The sequence below is a fragment of the Gracilinanus agilis genome, chromosome 4 (assembly GCF_016433145.1).
Source record: "Gracilinanus agilis isolate LMUSP501 chromosome 4, AgileGrace, whole genome shotgun sequence".
Classification (NCBI taxonomy): Eukaryota; Metazoa; Chordata; class Mammalia; order Didelphimorphia; family Didelphidae; genus Gracilinanus; species Gracilinanus agilis.
Window position 1 is genome coordinate 68,899,632 of NC_058133.1, and position 27,110 is coordinate 68,926,741.

A 27,110-nucleotide genomic window follows, 5' to 3' on the forward strand; every position below is an offset into this window, starting at 1 on the left:
TTCTTTCTCTGTTCAACCCTTTACCCTGCCTGGTGCTATCCATTAATCCAGGACCACTCATGTTTCTAAAGCTGAAAAGAAAAGTCTTTTTGACAGGTGGTTATTGAAAACAGGTTCATTTGTAGTTAAGGCACTTCCCTTTGCCATCAACATAATTGTAAGCTCAGTATTTGGTTTTGAAGAGGAATTGGCATTTGGCACAAGAAACAATATTTTAAATGCTGGATGGCTACCATTTAGGCAGAACGTACTTTTAGAGCAATCTCTTGATATGGACTGGCCTACATTCTCCCTTTGGATTGAGCTGTTTCTTTTTTTAGGCTCTGGGGTTCTACTCAAGTGTCTCCTTTTATGAGAGGACTTTCCTGATCAACCCTAACTGTTCGTGGTTCCCCCCTCTCCAAATATTTGATCAAAAATATCTTCATATTGCCTGGCAATGAATAGTGTAGCTATTGTCCTAATCTAGGCAAAGTCATTTTGTAGAGGCTCATCTCTAAATGGTTGGCCAACAGACGATGACTTTTTTTTAGCCACAGCACTCACTGTGTGCTAAGGTCTGGAGAGATGGATGGCTCTCTGTATTGGTGGCAGGATTACCCATGCTATTGAAATGAGGAATCATCGAATGAAAAGGACTTTGAAGTTCAAAGAACAGGAACTAGTCTATTACATAAGAATGAGGAGCAGAGGAAACTGGGGATTGATTAGAACGTCTTAATCAGACAATTTGAGGACAAAGTTCTAGCAGCTAAAATGGAATGTGGATTTTATCTAAAAGACCTACTCTTGATTATAGGATATTAACTCAGCCTTGGAATTTCAGACCACTGGGTTAAAGGCTTAAACTACCACAACCCTTGGCATGCAATTAAGGCAACTATATCCTGGGTTTTCCTGGGAAGGTCCTTGTTTAAAGAAAAGAAAATACTTCTAAAGAAGTTTTGAAAAAACACGTGTCAGGCCATGTGTTCTGATTTTAAGATGGGAAAATGCAGACAGCGTAGCTAAATGTATTTAGACATTTTTTTTTGGCCAGATAATCCTTATTTGTCCATATGGTGGAATTTTAGAATCAGAATCATTAAATTTGTCTTTCTGATACTTATCTTAAAGAAATTGACAGCCCAAACAACCTGGTAACTGAACGTGTAACTGAGGATACAGCCACCATCTCCTGGGATCCTGTTCAGGCTATCATAGATAGGTATCTGGTGCGCTACACCTCTGCTGATGGAGAGACCAAGGAGATACCAGTGGCTAAAGACAAGACTACCACTGTACTGACTGGCTTGAGGCCAGGCATGGATTATACTGTCTATGTCTGGGCGGAGAAAGGGAACCAAGAGAGCAAGAAAGCCAACACCAAAGCCCCAACAGGTAATGGAAATAAATGTTATCATCACTAGCTCACATAAGGTAACACTTTTCTGTCTATAATATGCTTTTAAAAAAAGAACCTATAACTAATAAGTATTATTGTTGTTGTTCAGTCATTTTTTCAGTCATATCTAACTTTTTTTGTGACCCTATTTGGGGTTTTCTTGGCAAAGATACTGGAGTGGTTTGCCATTTGGCTTCAGCTGATTTTACAGATGAGGAAATTGAGGCAAACAGGTGACTTGCCCAGAGTCACACAGCTAGAAAGTGTCTGTAACTGGATTTGAACTCAGGAGGATGCTTTCCTGAATTCAGACCAAGCACTCATTTCACTTTGCCATTTAGCTGCTCCAATGAGTATTATTATCTTAATTTTATAATAAGTAAACTGAGGATGAGTTGAAATAATTTGTCCTGGATCACAAAACTCTCAAGTGGCAGAAATAATTTTATACCCTACATTCTGTAAGTATGTCAGTGGTTTTTTCATGACTTTTTTTGTTAATGGAAACAAACATTCCCTGCCCCAATTATTTTCTCATTCATAGGTGGCCACTTGGTGGTCAGTTCTAAGATCACTGATGTCTGGTATCTGTGATAAAAATTAGAATAACTTACTGTTTAAATATTAAGGATCTGAGAAAAACAGCAAGATGGCAGTATGCTCATGGTACTGGCACTACTGTTATGTTTACATGGCCTCTATTATATGGATGGATGACATGCATTTTGAATGAATTATCCTCCTTTAGGAGACATTAAACTTTTGCCAAAGTTTGCTTATTGAGACTCTCATATACTGTTTCTAGGATACTTACAAAAAAGAAAGTAATGATCTCCACAAAGAAGTTCTAGGGGGCAGCTGGGTAGCTCAGTGGATTGAGAGCCAGGCCTAGAGATGGGAGGTCCTGGGTTCAAATCTGGCCTCAGACACTTCCCAGCTGTGTGACCCTGGGCAAGTCACTTGACCCCCATTGCTTAGCCCTTACCACTCTTCTGCCTTGGAGCCAATACAAAGTATTGACTCCAAGATGGAAGGTAAGAATTAAAAAAAAAAGTTCTACATAAAATCAATCAATAAGTTGATTAATAAGCATTTAAAAAGCACCTATTATATGCAAAGCTCTATGGTACAGTCTGGGGACACAAATACAGTGAATGAAATGATTCCTCTTCTCTTATGGGGAAAACCAGGGGACTTAACTAAAATATTATATGTGGATTCAGAAGGGTGAGTAGGAGACAGGAATGGACAATAGATGGGGACTTAACAAGTTAGGGAAACTGGGTTTAACTGTTAAGGAAAATGACTGTTGACAGAAGTGACAGTTAGGTCTAACTGTCACCCTGCCCCATCTAGACAAGGGGTCTGAGAAAGCCAGCAGGCAAATGACAAGAGAGTTTGTAACAAATTTAATTAAGGGAACTATGGTCTAAAGGATGGGAATAGGGGTTTCTATGCTTCCAGACTATGGGCAAACCACAGAGTCAGGGGAGGGACTTATCTACACTCAACTGAGACCTAAACAAGGCAGGGCCCAGAGAATAGCAGGACTGAAGTGGGAATCCTCACAGCAGAGTCCTGACACACTCCAGCGATGTTGCGGCTCTTCCAGGACCACTAGCTGTACTCCTTCAGGTGGGTAGATTCTGGGAGCTAACCCAACCCAACTCAACCAGGTTGGGATTAAGAGTCTCTACCAAAAATCTCCCACAAGTAGATGACAGTCTTCCTTCAGGATATCAAGAAATCTGGGTGCAAACTCCACTTCCTCTGAGGTCTCCCAGGATCAGTTACAACTTGTCCCAACCACCATGGAGTCTGTCTCAGAGAGAGAGGCCACACTTCTTGCTTCCCCATTCCATTTAGAATTCTCCAGCCCTTCCTGCTAGGTCTCCTAAATAATAATGTAGTAAACTTCCTCACAACACTTCTCAGGGAGCTTATATTCTAATGGGGAGGACAATAAACCTTATAAATGAATGCATAATAAAAAAGACAATAAATAACAATGTAGTTAAATATAAGGTAGTTGGGGAAGGAGGACACTAGTAGTTGGTGGATGGGATCAAGAAAAGCTTCACATGGAAAGTAGTGCTCTATTTGCCTCAGCTTTTTCATCTGTAAAATGGGAACAATAATAGCACCTTCTTCCTAAGGTTGCTGTGAGGATCAAATGAAATAATAATTATAAAGCACAATACTTGCCACATAGTAAGCACTATATATATACTAGCTTTTATTATTGTTATCTTGAAGAAAGAGAGGGGTTCCATTAGGGAGAGGTAAGGAGGGAACTCATTTCAGGCATGGAGTAGAGTGTCATGTACAAGGAACCACATATGGTGTGTGGCTGGATTGCAGAAAGGGAGGGAAAATAATGCCCAAAGAGCCAGGATGGTCTTTAAATAAGAAATTTGTGCCTTAGATGGTATGGGACAGATCAATTTACTCAATGGTTTTGCTGTATGGAAAGGCTACTGAAGAGAAACTGTTCTACTCATAATTTGGGGAGTTCTAAATCCAGGAACTACCTTCTTTCTGTCCCCTTAGCTTCCCTCCCCATTCCTAGTCCATGAAGGAAATAATATTGTTGACTGAAGAGTGCTCTGATATGGTCCCTTTCAGCTCTCGTGCCCTATGATTCTCAAGTCCTATATTTCTAGAAGCTTGTTCTCTCTGCCCATCTGCATAAGGATGGATTGTGGGAATGGCTAATTTGGTGCCAAAGCTTATCCTTTTTCTTAAAGAAATTGATGATCCCAAGAATCTGATAACTGATCGGGTGACAGAGGACACAGCAACTATATCCTGGGACCCAGTCCAAGCTGTCATAGACAAGTACATGGTACGCTACTCTTCAGCTGATGGAGAGACCCGGGAAATACCAGTGGGGAAAGATGAGACCACAACTATCCTGACAGACCTGAGGCCAGGAGTGGATTATACAGTTTATGTCTGGGCTGTGAAGGGAGACCGAGAAAGCAAGAAAGCCAACACCAAAGCTCCAACAGGTAATCACAAGTAACAGTATCATTACGGGTAACAGATCACTTTTTGTATTAGTTTTATAGATCAGAGTGCTTTCTTGATAACAATCCTGTGGTAGGTATTTTGAGTTTTATCTTTGTTTTATAAAAGAGGCAATTTAGTCATAGAGAGACTAAATAATTTTCCAAGGACCAAATTCTAGTAACTGGCAAAATCATTCCATTTTAGAGGCAATTCAGGAGGCACAATGGGTAGAGCTTTGGACCTGGAGACACTAAGAACTGAGTTCAAAAACTGTCTCAGACACTTAAATTGTGTATACCCAGACACAATCTCTTTCTCATTTCGCCTCCTAGCTACAAGTATGCATTGACAAAGACTTAAAATAAAACCACAGCTCATAACTCCTGTTATCCTTGCTTGGCTGATTGACATTTAAAATATCAAAACGTGAAACATTTTGAAGGACCCTCCTCCCATTGGTGAGTTTCTGACAGAGTTTCCATTTTGAGGAAATGACTAAGGTAGAAAAACTCATTCCTTCTCTCCTTTCCTGGCTCTGCTTCTGACTTTCTGGTCTTCTTCCTTACCCTTCCTCCCTTTTAGATCTTTTTTTATATGCTATCATCTTCCATTAGAATGTATGCTCTTTGAGGGCAGGGGATATCTTTTTTTTTGCTTGTTTTTATGTTTCTCAGGCTTAGCACTATGCCTGGCACATAGTAAGTGCTTAATAAATGTTTGTTGACAAGCCTAGAGCACCCCCACTTTGGCTCTGTACCATTTGAGCTACACCCCTCAAGGTTCATATTTCTAGTGAGACAGGGCTCACTCTCTTGGCTGAAGTCACCTCCTATATAGAGAGATGTTGAAACTACAGGGAACACCTCCTGCTGCCATTCACCTGGACTTCTTAATGACTCCCAAATCCCTCAAGTCAACAAGGGAACCACAGAAGCTAGAAATGTCCACTTCAAGATTGCTGTTTGGGTACTGTAACATCCATGTTTCTGAGAGGGGTTCAAGCTGCATCACAGAATTCCATAGTGCCCCCCAGAACTCCAAGGGAGGGGGCAGTTAAGGGCAGTTGGAGTCTTGGTATAAAAGCCGGGTTCACCCCTCTTGCAAGGGTCTTGACTCTTGACTCTTGGCTCTTGGCACACACACTCTGTGTAGCTTCAGGGGCTTGAAGCATTTAGTCTCTGACAGCCAGGAGCTGCTTTACTTTGATAGCTATCCTCAAGATAGACCTTCAAGCAAGATCACTGTCTACCTTCAGTTTAGCTGTTTAGGTTTTAGAAGGAAGATTATTTAGGGGCTTAGATAGACATTCAGCCATTCAATATACATCTCCCCAATCCCCACCCTGGGGAATGTGTGGCTAGCCTGTATTTAGCGGTTTCAGTTAATTTACCTTCCCTTCTCTTTCCTCAAACCTGGTTCCCTTCTCCCTGTTCCCTCTAATCATTAAATTCATTTGGTTTGTGAGAGATAGAGCTTGTATCCCGTTAACTTGGGGTCATACTACCTTCATTTCACCAAGTCAAGTAATACATCCAAGCTGGAGCTGGAGTTGGAGCTATCTCGGTCCTAGAGCCTGTGGTCTGATCTGTAGAAGACCTTAACCTCAAACACTCCTATCCTGTGGGAGAATAATTTATACAAAGAAAGTTGTTATCACAAGGGGTTTAGTCCCTATCCACTTACCATCTTGGCCCAGAATTTACCAAGCTTGAATAGCCTCCATAACCAGCTCTGAGAGTATTCTGTTAACTGTTTCCAACTGCTTCCAGTGTGGGGGAGGTGGAGTACTCCACTTGCTCTTGCCCCTCCCATCCAGTCAAGTTTGCCTGCTTCTCCTCCTGATCTGGGACTGGGTAGAAACCATTGCCATCTGACCCTACTCCTACAGTACCTGTGCTCAGAGAAACAAAGACAAAACCAGAAAACGTTAGAGACAGCTAGAGAGTCTCTTCTCTCATCATCGGAGCCTAAGCAACAGCTCTCAGAATTCTAGGTCCCTTGGTAAGGGAGGAAGAAGAAAGTGAGAGTTGATGTTGCCTCTCCCTTTAAATTCTACTAAGTAGGTACCCTGATGTTCAGTAGCCAATCCAGGGGAAGATATAAGGGGACCAACCGGAAGCCTTTGGTTTGCAATCTTCTTTAGCAAGGGGACCAGTCAGCATCCTCAGAGCTCCATATGGTCCAGACTAGGAGACCAATGATAATCCTCTGATTCCCTGCCATTATTACAGGTGTATTCTGATCTGTTTATGGTGTCAAGGTAATGTAGCCTGAACATGGAATAAGTTATTCAGAAGCTTTAAGGATATGATAGACACAGGGAGATGGCAGAGGTGGTTTCAGTTCTGGAGAAAGAGAGAAAGGGAGAGACAGAGACAGAAAAACAGAGAGAGACAGAGAGACAGACAGAGATATACAGATTCATAGAGAGACAGATTCACAGGGAGACAGAGAGAGAAAGAGAGAGAGAGAGAGAGAGAGAGAGAGAGAGAGAGAGAGAGATATCAACAGTGGACCTTTAAGGAACTTGTTCAGTTTTTTCCTGGAATCTCCATTTCCTGAAATCTTACTAAAAGATACACTAAACTCTTCAGAAAAGAAGCCCTAAATGAAATAATAAATGAATGATCTGAAAATTCCCCTGGAAGTCAATGTAATCAGTGATTTTATCTTATAGCTCCAAATACTGCTCCAAAGAGAGATCCAATTCTTCCAATTCTGAGAAATTGCAAGTTATAGAAATAGACCATAAAGAAAGGAAACAGTTACTTGCTGCTCCATAGAATTCCCCAGGTGGCTATTGAGAATAGATAGTTTTGATAATGGTCTTGGAAATTCTCCATCTTCACCAATATGCATAACAATGTATTAGAGTAATGGACAACTTCTTTTCCTTCTCCACATTTCTTAAAGAAATTGATGATCCCAAGAATCTGATAACTGATCGGGTGACAGAAGACACAGCAACCATATCCTGGGACCCTGTCCAGGCTGTCATAGACAAGTACATGGTGCGCTACACCTCAGCTGATGGAGAGACCAGAGAGATACCAGTGGGGAAGGACAAGACCACCACCACCTTGACAGGCTTGAGGCCAGGCGTGGATTACACTGTTTATGTCTGGGCTGTGAAAGGAGCCCGGGAGAGCAAGAAAGCCAACACTAAAGCCCCAACAGGTAATAGCTCACCTTTTATATTAACTTTATAATTGACAGAGGGATTTCTTGACAACACTTCTGTGAAGTAGATAAGGAAAGTATTATTATCTCTGCTTTTCAGAAGAGGCAACTGAGGAATAGAGGTGAAGTAACTTCCCAAGGATCACATTTGCAGCAAATTAATAATTTGACTTAAAGTTCTTTGGTTTTAGATTTGGTGCTCTTTCTATTATGCTGCCAAGGGAGAAAAGAGAAATTTGTCATCATTGTTGTTGTTTATGGGTTTATTTGTTATGAATCTGGGCATTCCATATTTGAGAATTGTTTTTGTTATTAAATCAATTAAAAATTGCTCTGTAGCTGTTATATAATTAACTTTAATTTTTGATTTTTAAAGAATCAATGTGCTATTATATCTTCAAGAATTACCATTCCAGGTATAGGATAAGAGATCTAAACTAGAGTGGACATTAGGAGTCATCCATTCTAGATCCTTTGTTTTATAAACTCAGAGAAATTAAGTGTCTTGCCCCTTATCAAACATGTTGAATTTGAACTCAAGTTCTTTGACTGAAAATTCAGCGTTCTTTCCATTGTACCATACTATTTCTCTAATTTTTACTTATTCAGAAACTGAATATAACAGAAAATATTTTGAATATAGAGTCAGAATTTAGATTATGAGCTCCATTCTGTATCCATAGCACTTAAGACACAGTGCCTGCCACATAATAAGTGTCTGATAAATATACATTGTCTTCCTGACTGACAGAAGGCCTGGGTTCTACAGTAGGCTTGGCCACTCTGGGAAGTCTCAATGTGCTAATTTATAAAACAGGATGACTGGATTAGAGGATCTCTGCAGCCCCTTCTTTACTCTCAAAGTCTACCTCTGTTCCTTCTCTTATAAACAATTTAAATTTCCCTAGGCAGGCTGTCTATACTCCCTCCCCCAAATTAAGAATTATGATGGAACTTACAAAGAGATACTCTTCGAGTCAGGAAATCAAGTCCATAAGCATTTTTTGAGCATCTTTATTTACCAGGCACTGGGCAAAGTACCGATGATACAAAAAAAGGAAAAAAAAACCCTAATCCTTGGCTTAAAGAAGCTCATAATTTAATTGGGAGTGTTGGTGTGTGTGTGCACAACATGCAAGCAACTATGTACCAATAAGGTATACAGGAAAATTAAAGGAGGGAAGGCCCTTTCATTAAGGAGGATCAGGAAAGATTTCTTGTAGAAAATGGAATTTTAATTTTAAAGAAAGTCAGAGGAAGCCAGGAGAAAGAGATGAGGAGGGAGGGAATTCTAAGCATGGGAGACAGTCAGTGAAAATAATCAGAATTCAGAGATGGAGTGTCATGTATGAATAATAGCAAGAAAGGTTTAATTGCTTATCTTTTACTACTCTTCCTCCTTGGAACCAATATTTAGAATCAATTCTAAGTCAGAAGATGAGGTGAGGGTTTTAAAAACTAAACAGAAGATTTTTTAAAATAATATTTTATTTTTCTCCCAATTACATTTTAAAACAATTTTAAACATTCTTTTAAAAATTTTGACTTATGAATTCTTTCTCTCCCACCCCTCTGTCATACATCCCCAAGGCAGTAAGCAATTTGATATAGATTTTACATGCGCAATCATGTAAAACATTTTTCATACTAGTAATTTTTAAACAAAATAGCTTATATTTGATCCTGGAGATGATAGAGAGGCAATGCTGTTTATTGCATAGAGGAGGAAAGGACACCTAGATTCAAATCTTGCCTCTGATACATCTTCTACAAGAAGCTTTTCCCATCCCCTCTTAATTCTAGTGCCTTCTTTCTGTTAATTATTTCCTATTTATCCTGTATATAGCCTGCTAATAGATATTTGTTTGCATGTTGTCTTCCTCCATTAGGTTGTGAGTTCCTTGTAGGCGGGGACTGTCTTTTCCCTCTTTGTGTTAACTTAACACTGTGCCTGGCTCATAGTAGGTGCTGAATAAATGTTGATTAGTTGATTACATATGACTGAGACCCTGGAAAAGTCATTCGTTCTTATTGTTGCAAGCATACCTCTAGGGCTATAAATTACTGAGTAGGTGGCAACCTGCATTGGTAGATGAAATTTCCTTACCAGCAGTTTCCTTTATCAATTAAATTCACAAATTTGTTTTTCTTTTTAAATTTTTCTTCCTTTATTTTTTCTCCAATATTTTTAATTTTTCAGTTACATGTATAAATACTTAAAAAAAATCCTTACCTTCTGTCTTAAAATCATTATTGATATTGGTTCCAAGGCAGAAGAGCATTAAAGGCTAGGGAATGAGGATTAAGTGATTTGCCCAGGATTACAAAGCTAAGAAATGTCTGAGATCAGATTTGAACCAGGAGCTCTCATCTCTGGACCTGGCTCTCAATTCACTGAGCCACCTAGATGTACCCCAGAAAAACTTTCTGGCAAAATTTTTTGACATTTTAAAATTCAGATTTTTTTTTCTTACCCCACCCCCTCTTCTCCTTTCCCTGAGGTATCTGATATAAGTTGTACCCAGACTTTTCATGTAATACATACTTCCATATTGCTCATGTCTTGATGGAAATCACATATCATCCGTAAAAAAGAAATCTCATGAAAGAAATACAATGGAAGATGACATGCTTTGATCTGCAATCAGATTCCAAAAATTCCTTCTTTGACATTTTTGTCATAAGTCCCTTATGGTTCTCTTGGAGACTTACTTTGTTGATAATGGTACAGATCCTTTTTTAAAAATTTGCTTTATTAATAGAGTTACTTTATAAGTTTATTTTAATAATAATAAATGTTATTACAAATATATGGCATCACCTACTGACCAATTTTGACAGAAAGGTAGAGCAGACTCCTAACTCAAAGAGACACTTTCTTAGGCAAATATGCTAGTTCTACAGACTTTTCAAACGATTCCTCCTTATTAAGGTTCAGAAGAGATATAATAGTAAAGTGGCAGATTTGCATGCCAGTGTCAGGAGCATCAAAACCCAGATTAAAGGGGAATTGGAAATACACATGTAATTGAGAAATTGGTAAATCTGCTCCACTGGGGCACTTCTCATTGAGCTGACCATATGACCTACCCTCTTTTAATAGAGTACCTACTTTGGTCCCTTGTTAAACCTAGTTGAGGCATCTAGGAGATACAGTGGACAGATTACTAGACTTTGAGTCATTAAAGACCCGAGTTCAAATCCAGTCTCAGATACTTAGGAGCTTTGATCCTGGGCTAGTCACTTCACCTCTATCTCTTTCAGTTTCTCCAACTGCAAAATAGATAGGATTAGGGCAGCTAGATAGTACAGTGAATAGAGCACCAGGATGGAGTTAGGAGGACTTGGATTCGAATATGAACCCTAGATAAAATTCTTGTGTGACCCTGAGCAAGTCATTTAACCCTGATTTTCTAGCCTTAGTTGCTCTTCGGTCTTAGAACTGATACCAAGACAGAAGATAAGGGTTTAAAAAAATTGATAGGATAATAAAAGCACCTACCTCTGTTTTTGGGGTAAAATAGGATAAAATTTGCAAGAAATTTTTTAAACAATAAAATGTTATTAAAGGACCCATAATACCAGCAATTTCTGCTTGTGACTTAAAGAAAAGTTATAATAGTGGATAATGGCACTGACCATGTGCATTGACATCTAGTTGAGTCATAGGCTTCCTTTTTGGGATGCAAAACAATTCCTTATTGGACCTCCTAACCATGGGCTATACCAGAGAGGATTATGGAAACTGGCCAGGAAGTTGGTCATTCCTGTAGGTTCTAAGGATAGAAGAGACCAATTTTTTAGCCAACATCAGCCAGTAGGTGGGCTCCTTTGATTATTCATGTTACACCTATGAACTTTTTTGATCAAAGTCTGACATACCGAATTATTCCTGCTAAAAAATAAATGTTGTCCTACTGTTCAATTATCTATATTAGTTGATTCTATTTATAAAGATAGTTAAAGTGACCACAGCAGCCATATCTCCTAGTCTAGTTCACTGACCACATGAAGAAACAACCTAAGTAACTCTTGGTAATAAAAAGAGAATTAGAAAGATTCATTAATTCTTTACCATCACGTAGCAAAATTCAATGAAATACACATTGATAGATATATTTTTCTAATTGAAAAACTTATTGGGGGCAATGAACTCATTGTTGAGGGAGATTTAGAGTTCATACAGTTACATGAAGAGAGAATTATAATTTGGAAAATTACCATATCCAGTTTTCTCCTTTGCATACAGAAATGTGTTAGTAATGCACATTTCTGGAGAGGGAGAAATCTCTTATTCTTCATGCCTTAATTCATTCCTTGGGCCTTGGCTGATTTTTGGAAATTATTATGATCTATGGTGCCTTGAAGCATAGTACTGTAGGGTTTCCTTGTTTGTTTTCTTACTATTTTTACTGTTGTGTGACTAAAATCATGGTTACTCTTCCTGCTGTTTTGGATCCAGTCAAGTAATAATAAATTCTATTCCAAACCAACTTTTTAACTGTAAGAATCTTTATGTTTTAAATATATTTTCTTTTCTATATTTAAATATATATCATGTTTTTAAATATTTTCTTGTACATAGGAAATTGTTGCTTTGTTTCTATTTCATTTTGCCACCCTCCTTCTTACTTCAAGAATAAATTCATCCTATTAAGATGCACAGTTCCGATGTTTAAGTTTATTTTTTTCTCTGTGAAATGCTGCTATATATATATTTTTGGTTCTCTTTGCTCCTCACTAGCCCATTTAAAAGAATGAAATCTGTACTAAGTACATGAATTTTTGTTTGGAATAATCTGATCCTAAGCATTTTTTAAAAATTTAGAATATTTTTCCATGGTTTCATGATTCACGATTTCCACCCCTCTCCCTCCATACCCCTCCCAGAGCTGACAAGCAGTTCCCCTGGGTTATACGTGTATCATTGTTCAAAACCTATTTCCATGTTATTCATATTTGCATTAGAGGATCTTTTAACATCAAAACCCTAATCATATCTCCATGGAACCATGTGGTCAATCATATTTTTTTTTCTGGTTTCTGCTCCCACAGTTCTTTCTCTGGATGTGGATAGTGTTCTTTCTCATAAGTTCCTCTGGACTGTCCTGGGTCATTGCATTGCTGCAATTAGAAAAGTCTATTACATTCGATTGTTACTCTCTCTTCTTAGCCCAGACTTCAATCACAAATGGGTTTTATCTTTTCTTTTCTTTTATAATCTTCATTCTTTAGCAGCAGTCTCCTCTTCGATTCTGCTCTCTGACTTATATACCTTTGTTCTTCCTCCTTATTCCTAATTCCCTGATCATTTTATTCTACTTGTGCCACTATAATTAACAGATTAAAAAAATCATCTCCCTTTTCCTGGTGTAGATAAATATTTATTTTTTTCAAATAAATTTTTATTTATTTCAAAAAATAAATCTCATGCCACTATAATTAACAGATTAAAAAAACATCTCCCTTTTCCTGGTGTAGATAAATATTTATTTTTTTCAAATAAAAAGATTTATTTATTTCAAAAAATAAATCTCATGCTACCCTGTTATTCTTTCTGATCTTTTTTCTTTTCTTGGCATTTAAAAGCTCCTTTCTTTTTCTTTCCAGAATGTTATACTAATTTATACCTCTACTTTCAGGACATCATTGTGCCTGTTTTCTTTTAGCCCCTCCAATAATTTTCTTTTTTTTAATTGTCTGATGAGTTTGACATAGAACATCAGAGTTGCTTTAATTTTCATTTTTTCTAATAGCGATTTGGGGTATTTCTTCATGTGATATTGATAACTTGGATTTCTTTCTTTTGAAAGCTAATTTTAACACCCTTTCATTATTTATCTCTTGAGAAATAGCTCTTCTTCTTATATAACTTATCACTTCCTTGCATGTCTTGGATATGAGACTTTTGTCAAAGAAACTTGCTACAAAGATTTCCCCCCTCTAATTAACTGTTCCTCTTTTCATTTTAACCACATTGATTTTTTTTGTATAAAATCTTTTAAATTTTATATAATCATAATTGTCCATTTTATTTCTTTTGAGTCTCTTTGTCCCTCAGCTGGTTATAAACTCTTTCCCTAACCATAATTGTGAAGAGAATTTTCTTCTTTGTTCCTTTAATTTGTTCATGATATAATAAACAAATCATGCCTAAGGCATGTATCCATTTGGAGCTTTTCTTTAGTAACTATGGTCTTTGGGTTTATTGACTGTTATGCTTCTATATTTATTTGCTTCTGTATACTGTGTATCCAATCTGATCTACTGATTAACCTATCTGTTTTAAAATTAGTACTGAATAGTTTTGATGATTACTGCTTTGTAATGTAGTTTAAGCACTGGTAGTACTAACGCTTATCCAGTTTGCAAATGACACAAAGCAGTAACAGAGAGTTTATATACTAGATAATAGTCACAAGCTAGAATATTGGGCTGAAATCTAAGATCTTACAGTTGAATTAAAAAAAAAAACAAAACTTCACAGGTACAAAACTTGGAAGACATGGCCAGATAGCTTTTTATCTAGAAAACATCTCCTTGGTTTTAGTGGACTACAAAATCAATTAGCCATTAGTCTGACATGGTAGCCTTCAAAACTGATTTATTTTTACAATGTCATGAAAGAGCTTTAATGTCCAGAATTCATGTAGATAAAGAGAGTTAGGGGGACAGGGAACAAAAATTTATTAAGCATCTACCATGAGCCAGGTACATTATAAGTATTTAATTCGTATAAATATGTTGAGAAGTATGTGCTATTCTTATCCTCATTTTGTAGTGTAGTTATATACAGTATACACCTTAGGAAACAGGAAAGGAAATTAAGTGACTTGCTCATGGTTACACAGCTAGTAAATGTCTGAAACTTGATTTAAACTTCTAGACTTCTTAGGGCAACTAGGTGGCACAGTAGATAGAATGCCAGCTCTGGAGTTAAGAAGACCTAAATTCACATTCAGTTTCAGACATTTATTAGCTGTCTAAATCTTATTATTTACTTAATAAGATTTAATTATTTTTAAAAATTCAAAAATTTATATATTTATATTTTCACATATAAAATATAAATACTAAAAATTTTAAATATTTTAAAAAGACTTAAGTATTAAATGTCTAAAATAGACATTTAACTATTTGCCTCAGTTTCCTCATATGTAAAATGAGCTGGAGGAGGAAATGGCAAGCTGTTCCAGTATCTTTGCCAAGAAAATCCCAAACGGGGTCACGAAGAGTCAGACATGACTGAAAATGACTGAACAACAACTTCCAGACTTCAAGCCCACCACTCTGTGTTCTATGGTGGCACCTAGCTAATAATCCCATTTTATTTTGTTCTGACCAGACTACTTATAGAGTATTGCTTTTAAGTTGTGAGGACCATGTTGACAAACTATAGCATGCCTGGAAGAAAGCAACCAGGAAGGAAGGAGCTGGAAAGATTTAAGCTAAAAAAAAAAAATAAGATGAGGCCATATAATAGCTGTCTTTAAGAATTTGAAAGACTCTCATACAGGAAAGATATTAGACTTGTTCTGTGTGGGCCCAGAAGGCAAAACAAGGAGAAAGGGGTTTAAAATGTAAAGAAGCAAATTTAATCTTGATGTAAGAAAAATTTCCTAACAATTAGGGCAAAAAGTGAAACAGTCTGCCTCAGGAGTATGTGTGCTCTCTTCCACTGGAGTTTTCAAGCAAAGGTAGGATGCCTACCTCTTGGTTCTGTAGTAAGTGAGATTCTTGTTCAGATGTATATGAGAGTAGATGCTTTCAGACTTTGAGATTCTGAGCTATTGATAACTATGGAGCTAGACCATCAAATATGAGATAAACATTGGTCTTATTTTTGGTCCTATACTTTGGATTTTGTGGATCTGTACTTTACTCTTTGATTCTAGTACTTTTGAGCAATTTTCTTTTGTCTCTTAAATACCAGATTCAGACTTTTTGTTGCATCATGATTTTCTGGAACACAAGTGATTGTAAAATGATCTCTCCAAGCGTGATCTTCCAGGTAGATTATGTAGTGACCCAATGTTTTCTTTTCTGATTTTACTGTCTTTTGACTTTTTTCTATAATTCCCATTTTATTTTTGGCATTTTTTGGTTTTATTATCTCCATTTTTAAAAATCAGGTTACTTCTGTTTAAAACCATAAATTCTACTTAAAAAATTTTCATTACAAGTTCTAATTTCATACTTTTTTCCATTCAGTTATTTTGTCTTCCATAAAGCTCTAGATTTCTTAAGAGTATTTGATTCTTCAATGTCCCTAGAATTCTAGGTTTAGTTACTATAATTAAAAAAAATTGTTCCTTGATTTATCTTACCCCGAATTAGGACCTTTTCTTTGTTTCCTCAATTCTAAAATATTTTTCCATGGGAATTTCCTTCTATTCAAGATTTTAATTGTTCTTTTAGTGTGTTTGGCACATTTCTAGTTATTTTTTAAGGTGAGGAAGAAGAACTGTGAATTTATTTATTCAGATGCTCTAAGCTGATCTCAGGAGGATGGACTACTTCTGTTATAGAAGATTTGTTCCTAGGTAGTCCATTTATCTCCCTCTTTGAGAAGCTAACTATCCAAAATGACCCAAAATAATGAACTTAAAACAGAGCCTGGGAAATGGGGACTAGAAACTACCAGTAGGAGTACCATGGACTCCTTCAGGTATCCATGAAAGGAACAACCCGATTATTATTCAGAAGACACCCATCATGAAAGTCCTAGAGGTTTGCCATTTCCACCCATATGCATGGAAATTGATTGGCACTAATGACCAAATTGGTGCTACAGCTTATCTTTTCCCAAACTTTTCCTTAAAGAAATTGATGATCCCAAGAATCTGATAACTGATCGGGTGACAGAAGACACAGCAACCATATCCTGGGACCCTGTCCAGGCTGTCATAGACAAGTACATGGTGCGCTACACCTCAGCTGATGGAGAGACCAGAGAGATACCAGTGGGGAAGGACAAGACCACCACCACCTTGACAGGCTTGAGGCCAGGCGTGGATTACACTGTTTATGTCTGGGCTGTGAAAGGAGCCCGGGAGAGCAAGAAAGCCAACACTAAAGCCCCAACAGGTAATGAATCATGATAACATGAAAACATAAGAAATTACAATATGGACCCATCGGGGAAAAGGAAGCAAGCAAACATTTATTAAACACTTATTATGTGCTATGCACTGTTCTAAGTGCTTTACATATGAAATCTCATTTGATCCTTAAAACAACTTTGGGAGGTTAATACAATTATTAACCCCATTTTATAGTTGAGAAAACTGAGGCTTGGAGAAGCTGAGAAACTTAGCCAAGGTCACATACCTAATATGTGTCTGAAGTCGTTTTGAATTCCTATGCTTAGAATCTATCTCCTGCCTTCTTTGGCTTCTTTCAGGACTCAGTTAAAATTCCATCTTCTATAATAAGCTTTTTCTGAATCCCCCTTAATGCTTGTTCCTTCCCTTTATTATTTCCAATTTATCTTCTCTCTATAGTTTGTACATTAGTTTTTTTCATGTTGTTTGGCCAATTTGTCTACAATATGATGGTATATGTAGGGGGTGGAGTAATGTACAATCAACTTCAAAATCCAAGCTGGAACCAGAGTATAAGCAACTTTAAGTACTAAACATATGTGTTTGAATTTTTATCCTAGGGGCAATGAGGAGCCATTGATAGTTATAATTCAAGGTAGTGACATATAAAGATCTGTACTTTTGGGATATCATTTTATCAGTTGTGTGGAGATGGATTGGAGAGGGGAGAGATTTAGTTGCAATCAGAAGACTACTGTAACAGCCAGAACTAGGGAGATGGCTATGTGGGGAGAAAGAGACGGATACTAAAGGTAGACTTCATAAGACTTTATAACTGGTTGGAGGATGAATAAAAGTAAAGAGTTGAGAATGACTCTTTAAGTTCTAAAAATGGATGACTGAAAGAATAGTGGGACTCTGGTACCTTTAATAGAAATAGTGAAGTCAGGAATCGGAATAGGTTTATGAGGGGGAGGATAAATGAGTTCTGATCCCTAATTTTGTGCTTTTTCTACTATAGCATTCTGTCTCCCTGAAGAAAGTAATCTTCTTGCTGGAGAAACATGGGAAGACCTAGGGAGAATAAGACAATTTAAAAAGAATATGATAAGACAAAAAGAAAATGCCTCTTCTGAAAAACAAGAAGGGTCTGAAATTATCTCAGACCAAGACAAATGTACTTCAGGTCACAGGCTTTGCTGCTTATTCATAGGATTGTATTGTTTCTTTCTTTCAGAGATTGATAGCCCTAGAAACCTAGTGACTGACCAAGTGACAGAGAAGACAGCCACTATCTCCTGGGATCCTGTCCAGGCTGCCATAGACAGGTACATGGTACGCTACACTTCAGCTGATGGAGAGACCAAGGAGGTGCCCGTGAGGAAGGACGAGACCACCACCACCCTGATGGGTCTGAGGCCAGGCATGGAGTACACCATTTATGTCTGGGCTGTGAAGGGGGACCAGGAGAGCAAGAAAGCCAGCACAAAAGCCCTTACAGGTAATAGGAGAGGAGAGAAAGAGAAGCCAAATTACTGGCTTGAAGATAGTCAGCTAATGGTGTTGATATCAGAGTACTGTGGATTCAATCTAGGATACCATTATGTTAGACTTCTCCAGAAGAAATAACAAAATGGCGGCAGTGGTCCAGTCCTATGTTGTCCAATGGTTCAGGTGAAACTTTTTGTAAGACCTCTTGATCTAATGAAATGTGGTGATAAATGCTCTTTAGAGCTTAGAAAAAAAAACTTTTCTTAGGCTTTGCTTATTGATACACATAAAAAATAATTTCAGGATCCTTATCAAATTATAAACTCTTTAAAGAAGAACTATTAAAATAGTATCCACAATACCCCTGTGAGCTTGTAAGAAAAATTCTATTCTACAACATTGTACAGATGATGAGAATAAACCCCACGTAAGGGTAATGGATGACTTATTTTCAGGGCAATTCCATAGTGCATGGGGGAGCTTATGCCTCCCCACAGTGCCAATCTATACTTTTGGAGGGCAGGAAGTAAGGTATCTAAAGTTTTGGGATTATAATGAAAAATAACTTTTGATCATAGTTAGGGAAATTAAAGGGGAATAATGTGTTAACAGAGATTGAAGAGATGGTAGTAATAACATGATTGTACTCACAAGGAGGAAATTATAAATTTGAATGGGAAAAATAAGAAGGGAAAGGATTGGGGGAGTTAAGAAAGGAGATGCATTTCTTTAGTGTTTATCATTCACCTGTCTTCATGCCATCTTCCTGTTTTTCCATAATAAGCTCTGAATTTAAGACCATTGCCTTTCTATAATTTAAGCTGCTTCTGTGTAGTGTGTCTACACACGTATGCACCTATGTGCCTGTGTGCCTCTAGCATATGGAAAAAAAGATAATGTCAAAGTCAGCTGAAGGAATTTAGCAGAAGCCATTTTTTTTCAAAACTCTGAGGCACTCCAATACAGATCTATTGCAAAGAGAGGTCCAATTAACAGAGATACAAGGAGGACTGTGTTGGAACCAGCTCAAACTGGCTAGTGAGAGCTAGTTATTAAAATTTCAGTGTAAGCACTTAGATTTTGGAATCTGCAAACTCTACCAATCAAAACTCAATTCATTATTTTTTTATTATCTAGATTTAAGCAAACTCTACCAATCAAAACTTGATTTAAGAAAATGATGGATAAAAAGTTAATAATACAGAATAAGTTAAAAAGTGTATTGAATTTTTTTCTGGAGTGTAGGTTGTTAAAAATTTACTAGTAGAGGAAGCTAGATGACTCTAGATACAGAGGTAGACCTAGAAACCAGAGGTCCTGGGGTCAAATATGGCCTTAGATACTTCCTAACTCTGCAACTCTGGGTAAGTCACTTAACCCCCATTGCCTAGCCTTTATTGGTCTTCTACCTTGGAACCAATTCTAAGACAGAAGTTAAGGGTTTTAAAAAAATTACCAGCACACCATTGCATGTAAGAAAGGAAAAGCAACATGGTGGAAGAGGAGAAACACTAGGAGCCATACAATTTTGTGCAACGTTGGACAAGTCCATTAGCCTACTTGGATCTTCAATAAGTTTCTATTTCTTTGATCAGTTAAAAGTTCAGTAAATATGTATTATAAGCCTACTCTGTGCCAGGCACTATGCTAAGCAATGGGTTTAAAAGTAGAAAAAAGAAAAACAGTTCTTGCCCTCAAGGAGCTTATAATCTACTGGGAGAAATACAACATTTAAAAGGACCTAAAAGGGGGGATCAAGAGGAATGGGAGAGAAGATACCCATAAGTGGGGACATGGGCATGATGGAGAAATCTGAAGAAATGCAAGTGGGTGAGAAATGAAAAGAGGGCAGACCTGAAAGGTTTTGGGAAGAATACTTTGTTCTACCTTGAAATCAGAAGAGCAGAGAGGAAAAGATGGGGATACCAAGGCTCTTATGATCTTACAGGATGATGAGATTCTTGATATTAAGGTTCATGGGAGGCATGAGAGAGATGTTCAAAAGAGTGTCCAGGTGGGAAAATGTATAAAATGTTTAAAAATCTATAAAATAGGGGGCAGCTGAGTGGCTCAGTGGATTGAGAGCCAGGCCTAGAGACAAGAGGTCCTAGATTCAAATCTGGCCTCAGACACTCCCTAGCTTTGTGACCCTGGGCAAGTCACTTGACCCTCATTGCCTACCCTTACCACTCTTCTGCCTAGGAGCCAATATGCAATATTGATTCTAAGCCAGAAGATAAGTTTAAAAAACAAACAAACAAACAACAAACAACTACAAAATGAGAGGTTTGTATTAAATAATCTCTTTAATATACCTTCCAACTTAAAAAAAATCTCTAATTTTAAGTATGAACCCTGGAAATTTCAGGAGAGGTTGTTTAATCAGTGATTTTGTGACTGAAAATGCTACTCAGAAGATCCTATTCCTCTCAGTTTTTCATTGTTTTGTTAGACTGTGCATATTTATTAAAATATTTTGTTTTTCTATTTTTCCTTTTAAGTTGGAAGGTAGAAAGGAAAGAGGAAATGCTTATTAAATTAACAATAAGAGAAAAATATTTAAAATAATAGATTGCTGCTGCTATTGATTAAAAAATGAATTTAGGATAGTTCTTGGGAGATGGGAACTGCTCCCTTACCTTCCCCCAGGTGACCATGAAGGGAATAGCTCTATTATTGTGTCGAGCATGACCCAGTCCTTGCAGAGATGGATTGGTAATGATGGCCAATTTAGTGCCACTATTTATCCTTTCCCAAAATTTTTTTCTTAAAGAAATTGATGATCCCAAGAATCTGATGACTCATCAGGTGACAGAGAACACAGCAACTATATCTTGGGACCCAGTTCAGGCCATCATAGATAGGTACATGGTACGCTACACCTCTGCTGATGGAGAGACCAAGGAGATACCAGTGGAGAAGGCCAAGACAGCCACCATCTTGACAGGTCTGAAGCCAGGCATGGAGTACTCTGTGTATGTCTGGGCTGTGAAAGGAGACCAGGAGAGCAAGAAAGCCAACACCAAAGCATTGACTGGTAAGGAGGGGACCCATGGTTAAATTACTCACAGAAGGAAAAGATGTCTATTTTCTCTTTCAGTTCTGATGATTTTTTGGGCTAGGGAGGAGGGAATAATAAAGCATCTGATTCCAATCTTTGCTTTTTCTGGTGGCTAGTTGAGGCCTTCTTGCTCTGCATATCTATTTTGTCAACTTTTTAAAAAAAATTTTTTATTTTGAATATTTTCCCCTAGTTACATATTTCATGTTCTTTCCCTCTCCCCCAAACCTCCTAACTCCTTTTAGCCGATGCACGATTCCACTGGGTTTTACATGTATCCTTGATTAAGACCTAATTCCATGTTATTGATAGTTGTACTAGAGTTATTGTTTAGTGTCTACATCCCCATGTTTTGTCAACTTTTTTACCATATTCTGGGTGTGAGATGTAACCTCAGATTTGTTTTGATTTGCATTTCTCTAATTATTAGTGAAGTAGAGAATTTTTTTCTTATGGCTAATGATAATAGGGATTTCTTTTCTTGAGAACTACCTTTCTAATCTTTCTTTTTTTAATTTCAGATTTTATTTTATTTATTTTTTTTTTTTTTAGAAAAATTTCCATGGTTACATGATTCATGTTCTTACTTTCCACTTCATCCCTCCTACCCCCCCTCCCACGCCCCCTATTGCTGACACGCATTTCCAGTGGCTTTAACATATGTCATCCATCAAGACCTATTTCCATATTATTGATAGTTGCATTGGTGTGGTAGTTTTGAGTCTACATCCCCAATCATGTCCACATCAACCTATGTGTTCAAGCAGTTGTTTTTCTTCTGTGTTTCCTCTCCTGTAGTTCTTCTTCTGAATGTGGGTAGCGTCTTTACCATAAATCCCTCAGAATTGTTATGGATCATTGTATTGCTGGTAATACAGAATTCCATTACATACAGTGCATCAGTCTCTATGTACAATGTTCTTCTGGATCTACTCCTTTCACTCTGCATCAATTCCAGTTCACATGGAATTCCTCTAGTTTATTATTCCTTTGAGCACAATAGTATTCCATCACCAGCATATACCACAATTTGTTCAGCCATTCCCCAATTGAAGGACATACCCTCCTTTTCCAGTTTTTTGCCACCACAAAAAGCACAGCTATAAATATTTTTGTACAAGTCTGTTTATCTATGATCTCTTTGGGGTACAAACCCAGCAATGGTATGGCTGGATCAAAGGGCAGGCAATCTTTTAGCGCTCTTTGGGCATAGTTCCAAATTGCCATCCAGAATGGTTGGATCAGTTCACAACTCCACCAACAATGCATTAATGTCCCAATTTTGCCACATCCCCTCCAACATTCATTACTTTCCCCTGTTGTCATTTTAGCCAATCTGCTAGGTGTGAGGTGGTACCTCAGAGTTGTTTTGATTTGCATTTCTCTAATTATTAGAGATTTAGAACACTTTCTCATGTGCTTATTGATAGTTTTGATTTCTTTACCTGAAAATTGCCTATTTCTTTCTAATCTTTCAACCATTTATTAATTGAGAAGTATGATCTTGCCTTTTTTCTCCCTTTAACTGTCCATAATAAAGTTATGCTGGTTCTTTGTAATCATTACTTTTAGCTATCCTTTTAGTAATGCATTGTAGAATTTTATCAGCAATTGAAGTCAAGCTCACAGGGCTTTGAAACACAAGATAGTTCCACAGTTACCCTACTCTTTTGGGAAGACTTGAGGTTGAAGGGAATGGCAAATAACTAGACAGTGAAAGCCTTTCTTGGTAGTGTACAAATTGTTGACCTGGAAAGAACAATGGATAAGGAGTCAGATAATGGCTTAGGTTCCAATTCCATCTTTGCCACAGACTACCTGGGTGACTGGGGAAATACCTAAACTTCTTGGGGCTTCATTTTCCTCAACTGAATAATGAAGGGTTTGGACTAGATAATTGCTAAGTTCTTTTCCGACTCTAAAAATCTATGATTATATCTCTTCCTTGTGCTTTACTTCTATAAAATGATGGAGTTGTACTAGCTGACCTTTAGGATATCTTCAATCTCTAGATCACATGAATTCTGCAACCCTTATTTGCATCATTGTATGCCATAAGAGATTTTATTTTATTTAATTGATATTCTCAGTCTGACAATCAAACATGTTTTGAGGAGGAATCATGACATCAAGGAGTTAAATGAAAGCAAACTAGTTTTTAATGTTGGTCTTTTATTTTTATTTTTTAAATTTAGTTTTGATTTCCAAAGCAGGAAATTAGATTCCCTCATATAACCAAATGAACAGAAGGTATGCCAATCCTCTTACTTGAGGAAATCAGACCAAGTTGGTGTTATAGAAACTCAATGTACTCATAAAGCTCTAATTCAGAACAATAGTTGTTTGATTCCTATTATAATATAGTAATTTACTTCTAAGCTGAGACTTTATGTGGAAAATTTGTAGCCTAGAGGCATCTTCTGGGGGACTGCTAAATTAAAATAACTTCTAACAAGGATTTTTTTAAAATGGAAATTTCAGGATACATCTTAGGAATAGTTAAAAATAACGAGACGAATGTCCAAATATTATAACTGAGAATTATAATGCTGCTGAATTTTAGGTCTTTTTGCATACATAGCAATCCTCATAACCCATTATTCCAACTGGAGCTTGTGGGGGGGGGGACCACTTAGAAGACAGAAAAAACCAGAGTCCCCTTGCTTTGTCTCTGTCTCTATCTCTTTGTCTGTGTTTCTGTTCTTAAGATACAGTGAGCTCTTAATAAATAGATGTTTTTTCATTCATCCTTTCCCCTCCCCTTTTATTTCTTTTTATCTTTCTGACTTCATTATTTCTGTCTTCATGTCTTCATGTCACACTGGAATTGAATAATTTTCTAAAAGATATCTGTAGACTTATATATGTATATACACATATATTCTCTCTATATATATTTATTTTCTTTTTAGCCTCCACTTCTTTCCAATCTTTCCTTTCCCATACGCTTTGCTCTTTCTTCTCATTTTAGTAATACTGATTAATCAACTCTTTATAAATAGCCATCGATCCTCCCCGAAACCTCCGTGCATCTGATGTGACCCAGTCTGGCGGTGTTGTGACCTGGATGCCACCTTCTGCTCAGATTGATGGCTATATTCTAACTTACCAAGCTCCAGATGGCACCAGCAAGGTATTTGACTCTTTGCCTTTTATTTTTTGTTCTTCCCTTGCCCATCTGTATTTAAAGTACCTGAACTCAGTCAACTATCTTGATGACCATTAGAGACTGTCTGGGAAATTAATTAATAAATAAGTATTAAGTGTCCACTATGGGCACAGCCCCATGCCAGCCTTGTTTATTCTGTAGATGATCCCATTTTACTGAAATAGTAGATAATATATGCCATATGTCATAACTGTCTCAAGGTGACAATTTAAGGATTCCTGGGTATATGTCCATTTGAGATGAATGATAGCTACTGTGATGGCCATCAGTCTTGGCCTGGCTGGTGTAAACATGTCTCAGGGGATAATAAGTAATACCTGAAGCTACATTTTTCATAATATTTTGTTTTTTGGGTGCCATTGATTCCTTCTCGTCAAAATAAATTCTATACTCTAATAAAAACATCCCCCTTAAAAAAATCATGGTAAACACTACTTTTTATCCAAAAGATAATTTTTTTTATTCCTTAGTATTTTTAATTCAATTCAATTTAGTTCTATATGCATTCCAGAATGGGCCAGGCACTCTGCTTGGCAATGGGAATAAAAGACAAAAAATTAAATGGTCACATCCTTTAAGGAACTTACATCCTGGAAAAAAAATGTGGTTCAACAACCATATATAGCAGTAGAAGTTGGACATTCCCCTTTCAGAGCTTTAGATTGTTGCTCTCCAGCCTCATGTCTTTGTCTGGTTTTGCGTATCAGGACCTGCAGGAAGGATTCATCCCCCTGCTCAGTAGCTTTAGTCTTTGGTAGACCAATCCTCTATAAGTTCCACAGGTTCTATTGAGGCATATCCTAGGGCGAGGGGCAAGAAAAGGAGCATATTTGTAGTGTTACTTATTATATTATATATATTATAGCATCGCTCTCCTGCCATCTGAGAAGGAAAATTTCAATGTTTCAAAATCTTTTATGTCTTCATTTTATATAGGAATTGAATGGTATCTTGAAACTTGCTTTTATTATTGAGGGTTTGTTTGTTTTGTTTTGCTTTGTTTTTCCCATGGGGGAACTAATGACTTTTATACTATCACCACTATTCTCTAAGCCTTTATTTGTTGTATTTGAACTATTGAAAAACAACATGGTGCAATCATTTGTTGAGATCAGAGCAGCTCAGTCCTAATGCTCTCAAATGCTATTTCTAAGACTAGATATGCTAAATTTCTCAGAACCCCCTGGCAAATCCTGGTGAACTACTAGGCAATTGCTGATCTGTGAGGGTGGAAGGAGTTTCCACACTAGAAATCTGCTTACTGAATTAACTCACAGATACAGGCCAATCCTTTTCTAACCCTCACAAAAAATAATGTACACCTAGGAACAGGGAAAAGTGTTGGACTTGAAGTCAGGAGGACCTGGGGTTTGAATTCCAATTTTACTCTCAAGTGAGATAAAAAAAAATACAAAAATTGCTTTGCAAATGTGAAAGTGCTGCATAATGTCAGTTACTTAAAAAAATGTCAGTTTTACCATTGTTTTAGTAACTTCCGAAGTGGTAATTTAGTTTTTCATGAGTCAAAGCCATCTTGCTCAATGCTGCTAAAATATGGTTTTTATTACATTACTGCCTTGCTTTTAATCCTTCAATGGCTTCACATTAGAGTACAAACTCATTGTCCTGACATCTAAAGTTAAATGTAGTCAATAAGAACTATGTTAAAGCAAAATTCTAGTTATAGCTTCCTTTTCCAAGCTCATGTCTCACTGTTGTACCTTGAGCATATCCTGCATAAGCCTCTGTATTTCCACTGGGAATGCTTTCCCATTTCCTCTCCATAATTCCAAGCCACCCTTCCAAGCTTCACTCACATCTTATTTCTTTCATTAAATTTCCCAAACAGTATACTCTCTCTACTTTTACCTCCTAGAATTCTTTCTATCTGTATCACTCTTCTGATTGCATATTATTACCATATATTCTTCTATCCTCTATTGTTTTGATTTTTTGAGGGTTAGAGGCACCTCATCATCTCTGAATTGGTCAATGGGAGTAATTTCCCACTGTATTGAAATTCTCTCTATCCATTATAATCAGCAGTTACAGGAACCTTACTTAGAATGTGGGAGCACTGAGAGATTAAATATTTTTCCCATGGTCATATAGAAACCCAGACTTGAACCTAGGTTTTCCTGGCTCCAAGGCTAGTTCTCTGTCCACTACATCAATTTGCTTCTATATTTTCAGTTATCTTTTCTGTATGTCTTGTTTCCCAAACTAGACTGTAAATTTTTTGAGAAAAGGTCCCATTTTACATTTCTTTTTGTCTTCTGCAGTCCTAATAAAATTTCTTTTATGGAATAAGTGCTCAAGAAGTATTTTTTTTTGTTATTGATGGTCTCTGGATTATTTTGGAGACTATTGGGGATTGTCAGTGGGTGGCAAAAATTGTCTAAAAATCAACTTAGTAATAACTTTAATCAAAATGAGGCCAGGCTACTTTACAATAAATACCTCTATCACTTGTTAAACTCTTATTGATGTAAATTCATCAAAATGAGTAATATTATATTCTAGTTGAAGCAAATTTGAATAACCAATTCTCTAACATATATTTTCATGCTAGGAGGTGAAGCTGGGGCCTTGGGACCAGAGGTTTGAACTGCAAGGCCTTGGCCTAGGAGTAAGGTACACCATCTCTCTGGTGGCTTTTAAGGGTGATCGTCAGAGCAGGAGTGTATCCACTAACTTATCCACAGGTAATATGGGGAATATGGGGTCTTGAGCCTGGACATAAAATGTCATGAGCAGTGCATATAGCAG

General features: G+C 37.2%; 1 protein-coding gene across 1 annotated transcript in view; it reads left to right on the plus strand.

The window, feature by feature from the left end:
- Positions 1-27,110, plus strand: part of TNN (tenascin N) — a 71,095-nt gene that overhangs the window by 26,220 nt on the left and 17,765 nt on the right. The window contains exons 7-14 of the mRNA XM_044674888.1: positions 1,117-1,380; positions 4,132-4,395; positions 7,310-7,573; positions 16,400-16,663; positions 17,858-18,121; positions 20,885-21,148; positions 24,175-24,305; positions 26,914-27,046. Of these exons, the coding sequence (XP_044530823.1) occupies positions 1,117-1,380; positions 4,132-4,395; positions 7,310-7,573; positions 16,400-16,663; positions 17,858-18,121; positions 20,885-21,148; positions 24,175-24,305; positions 26,914-27,046 (1,848 nt within the window). The remainder of the gene's footprint in view (positions 1-1,116; positions 1,381-4,131; positions 4,396-7,309; positions 7,574-16,399; positions 16,664-17,857; positions 18,122-20,884; positions 21,149-24,174; positions 24,306-26,913; positions 27,047-27,110) is intronic.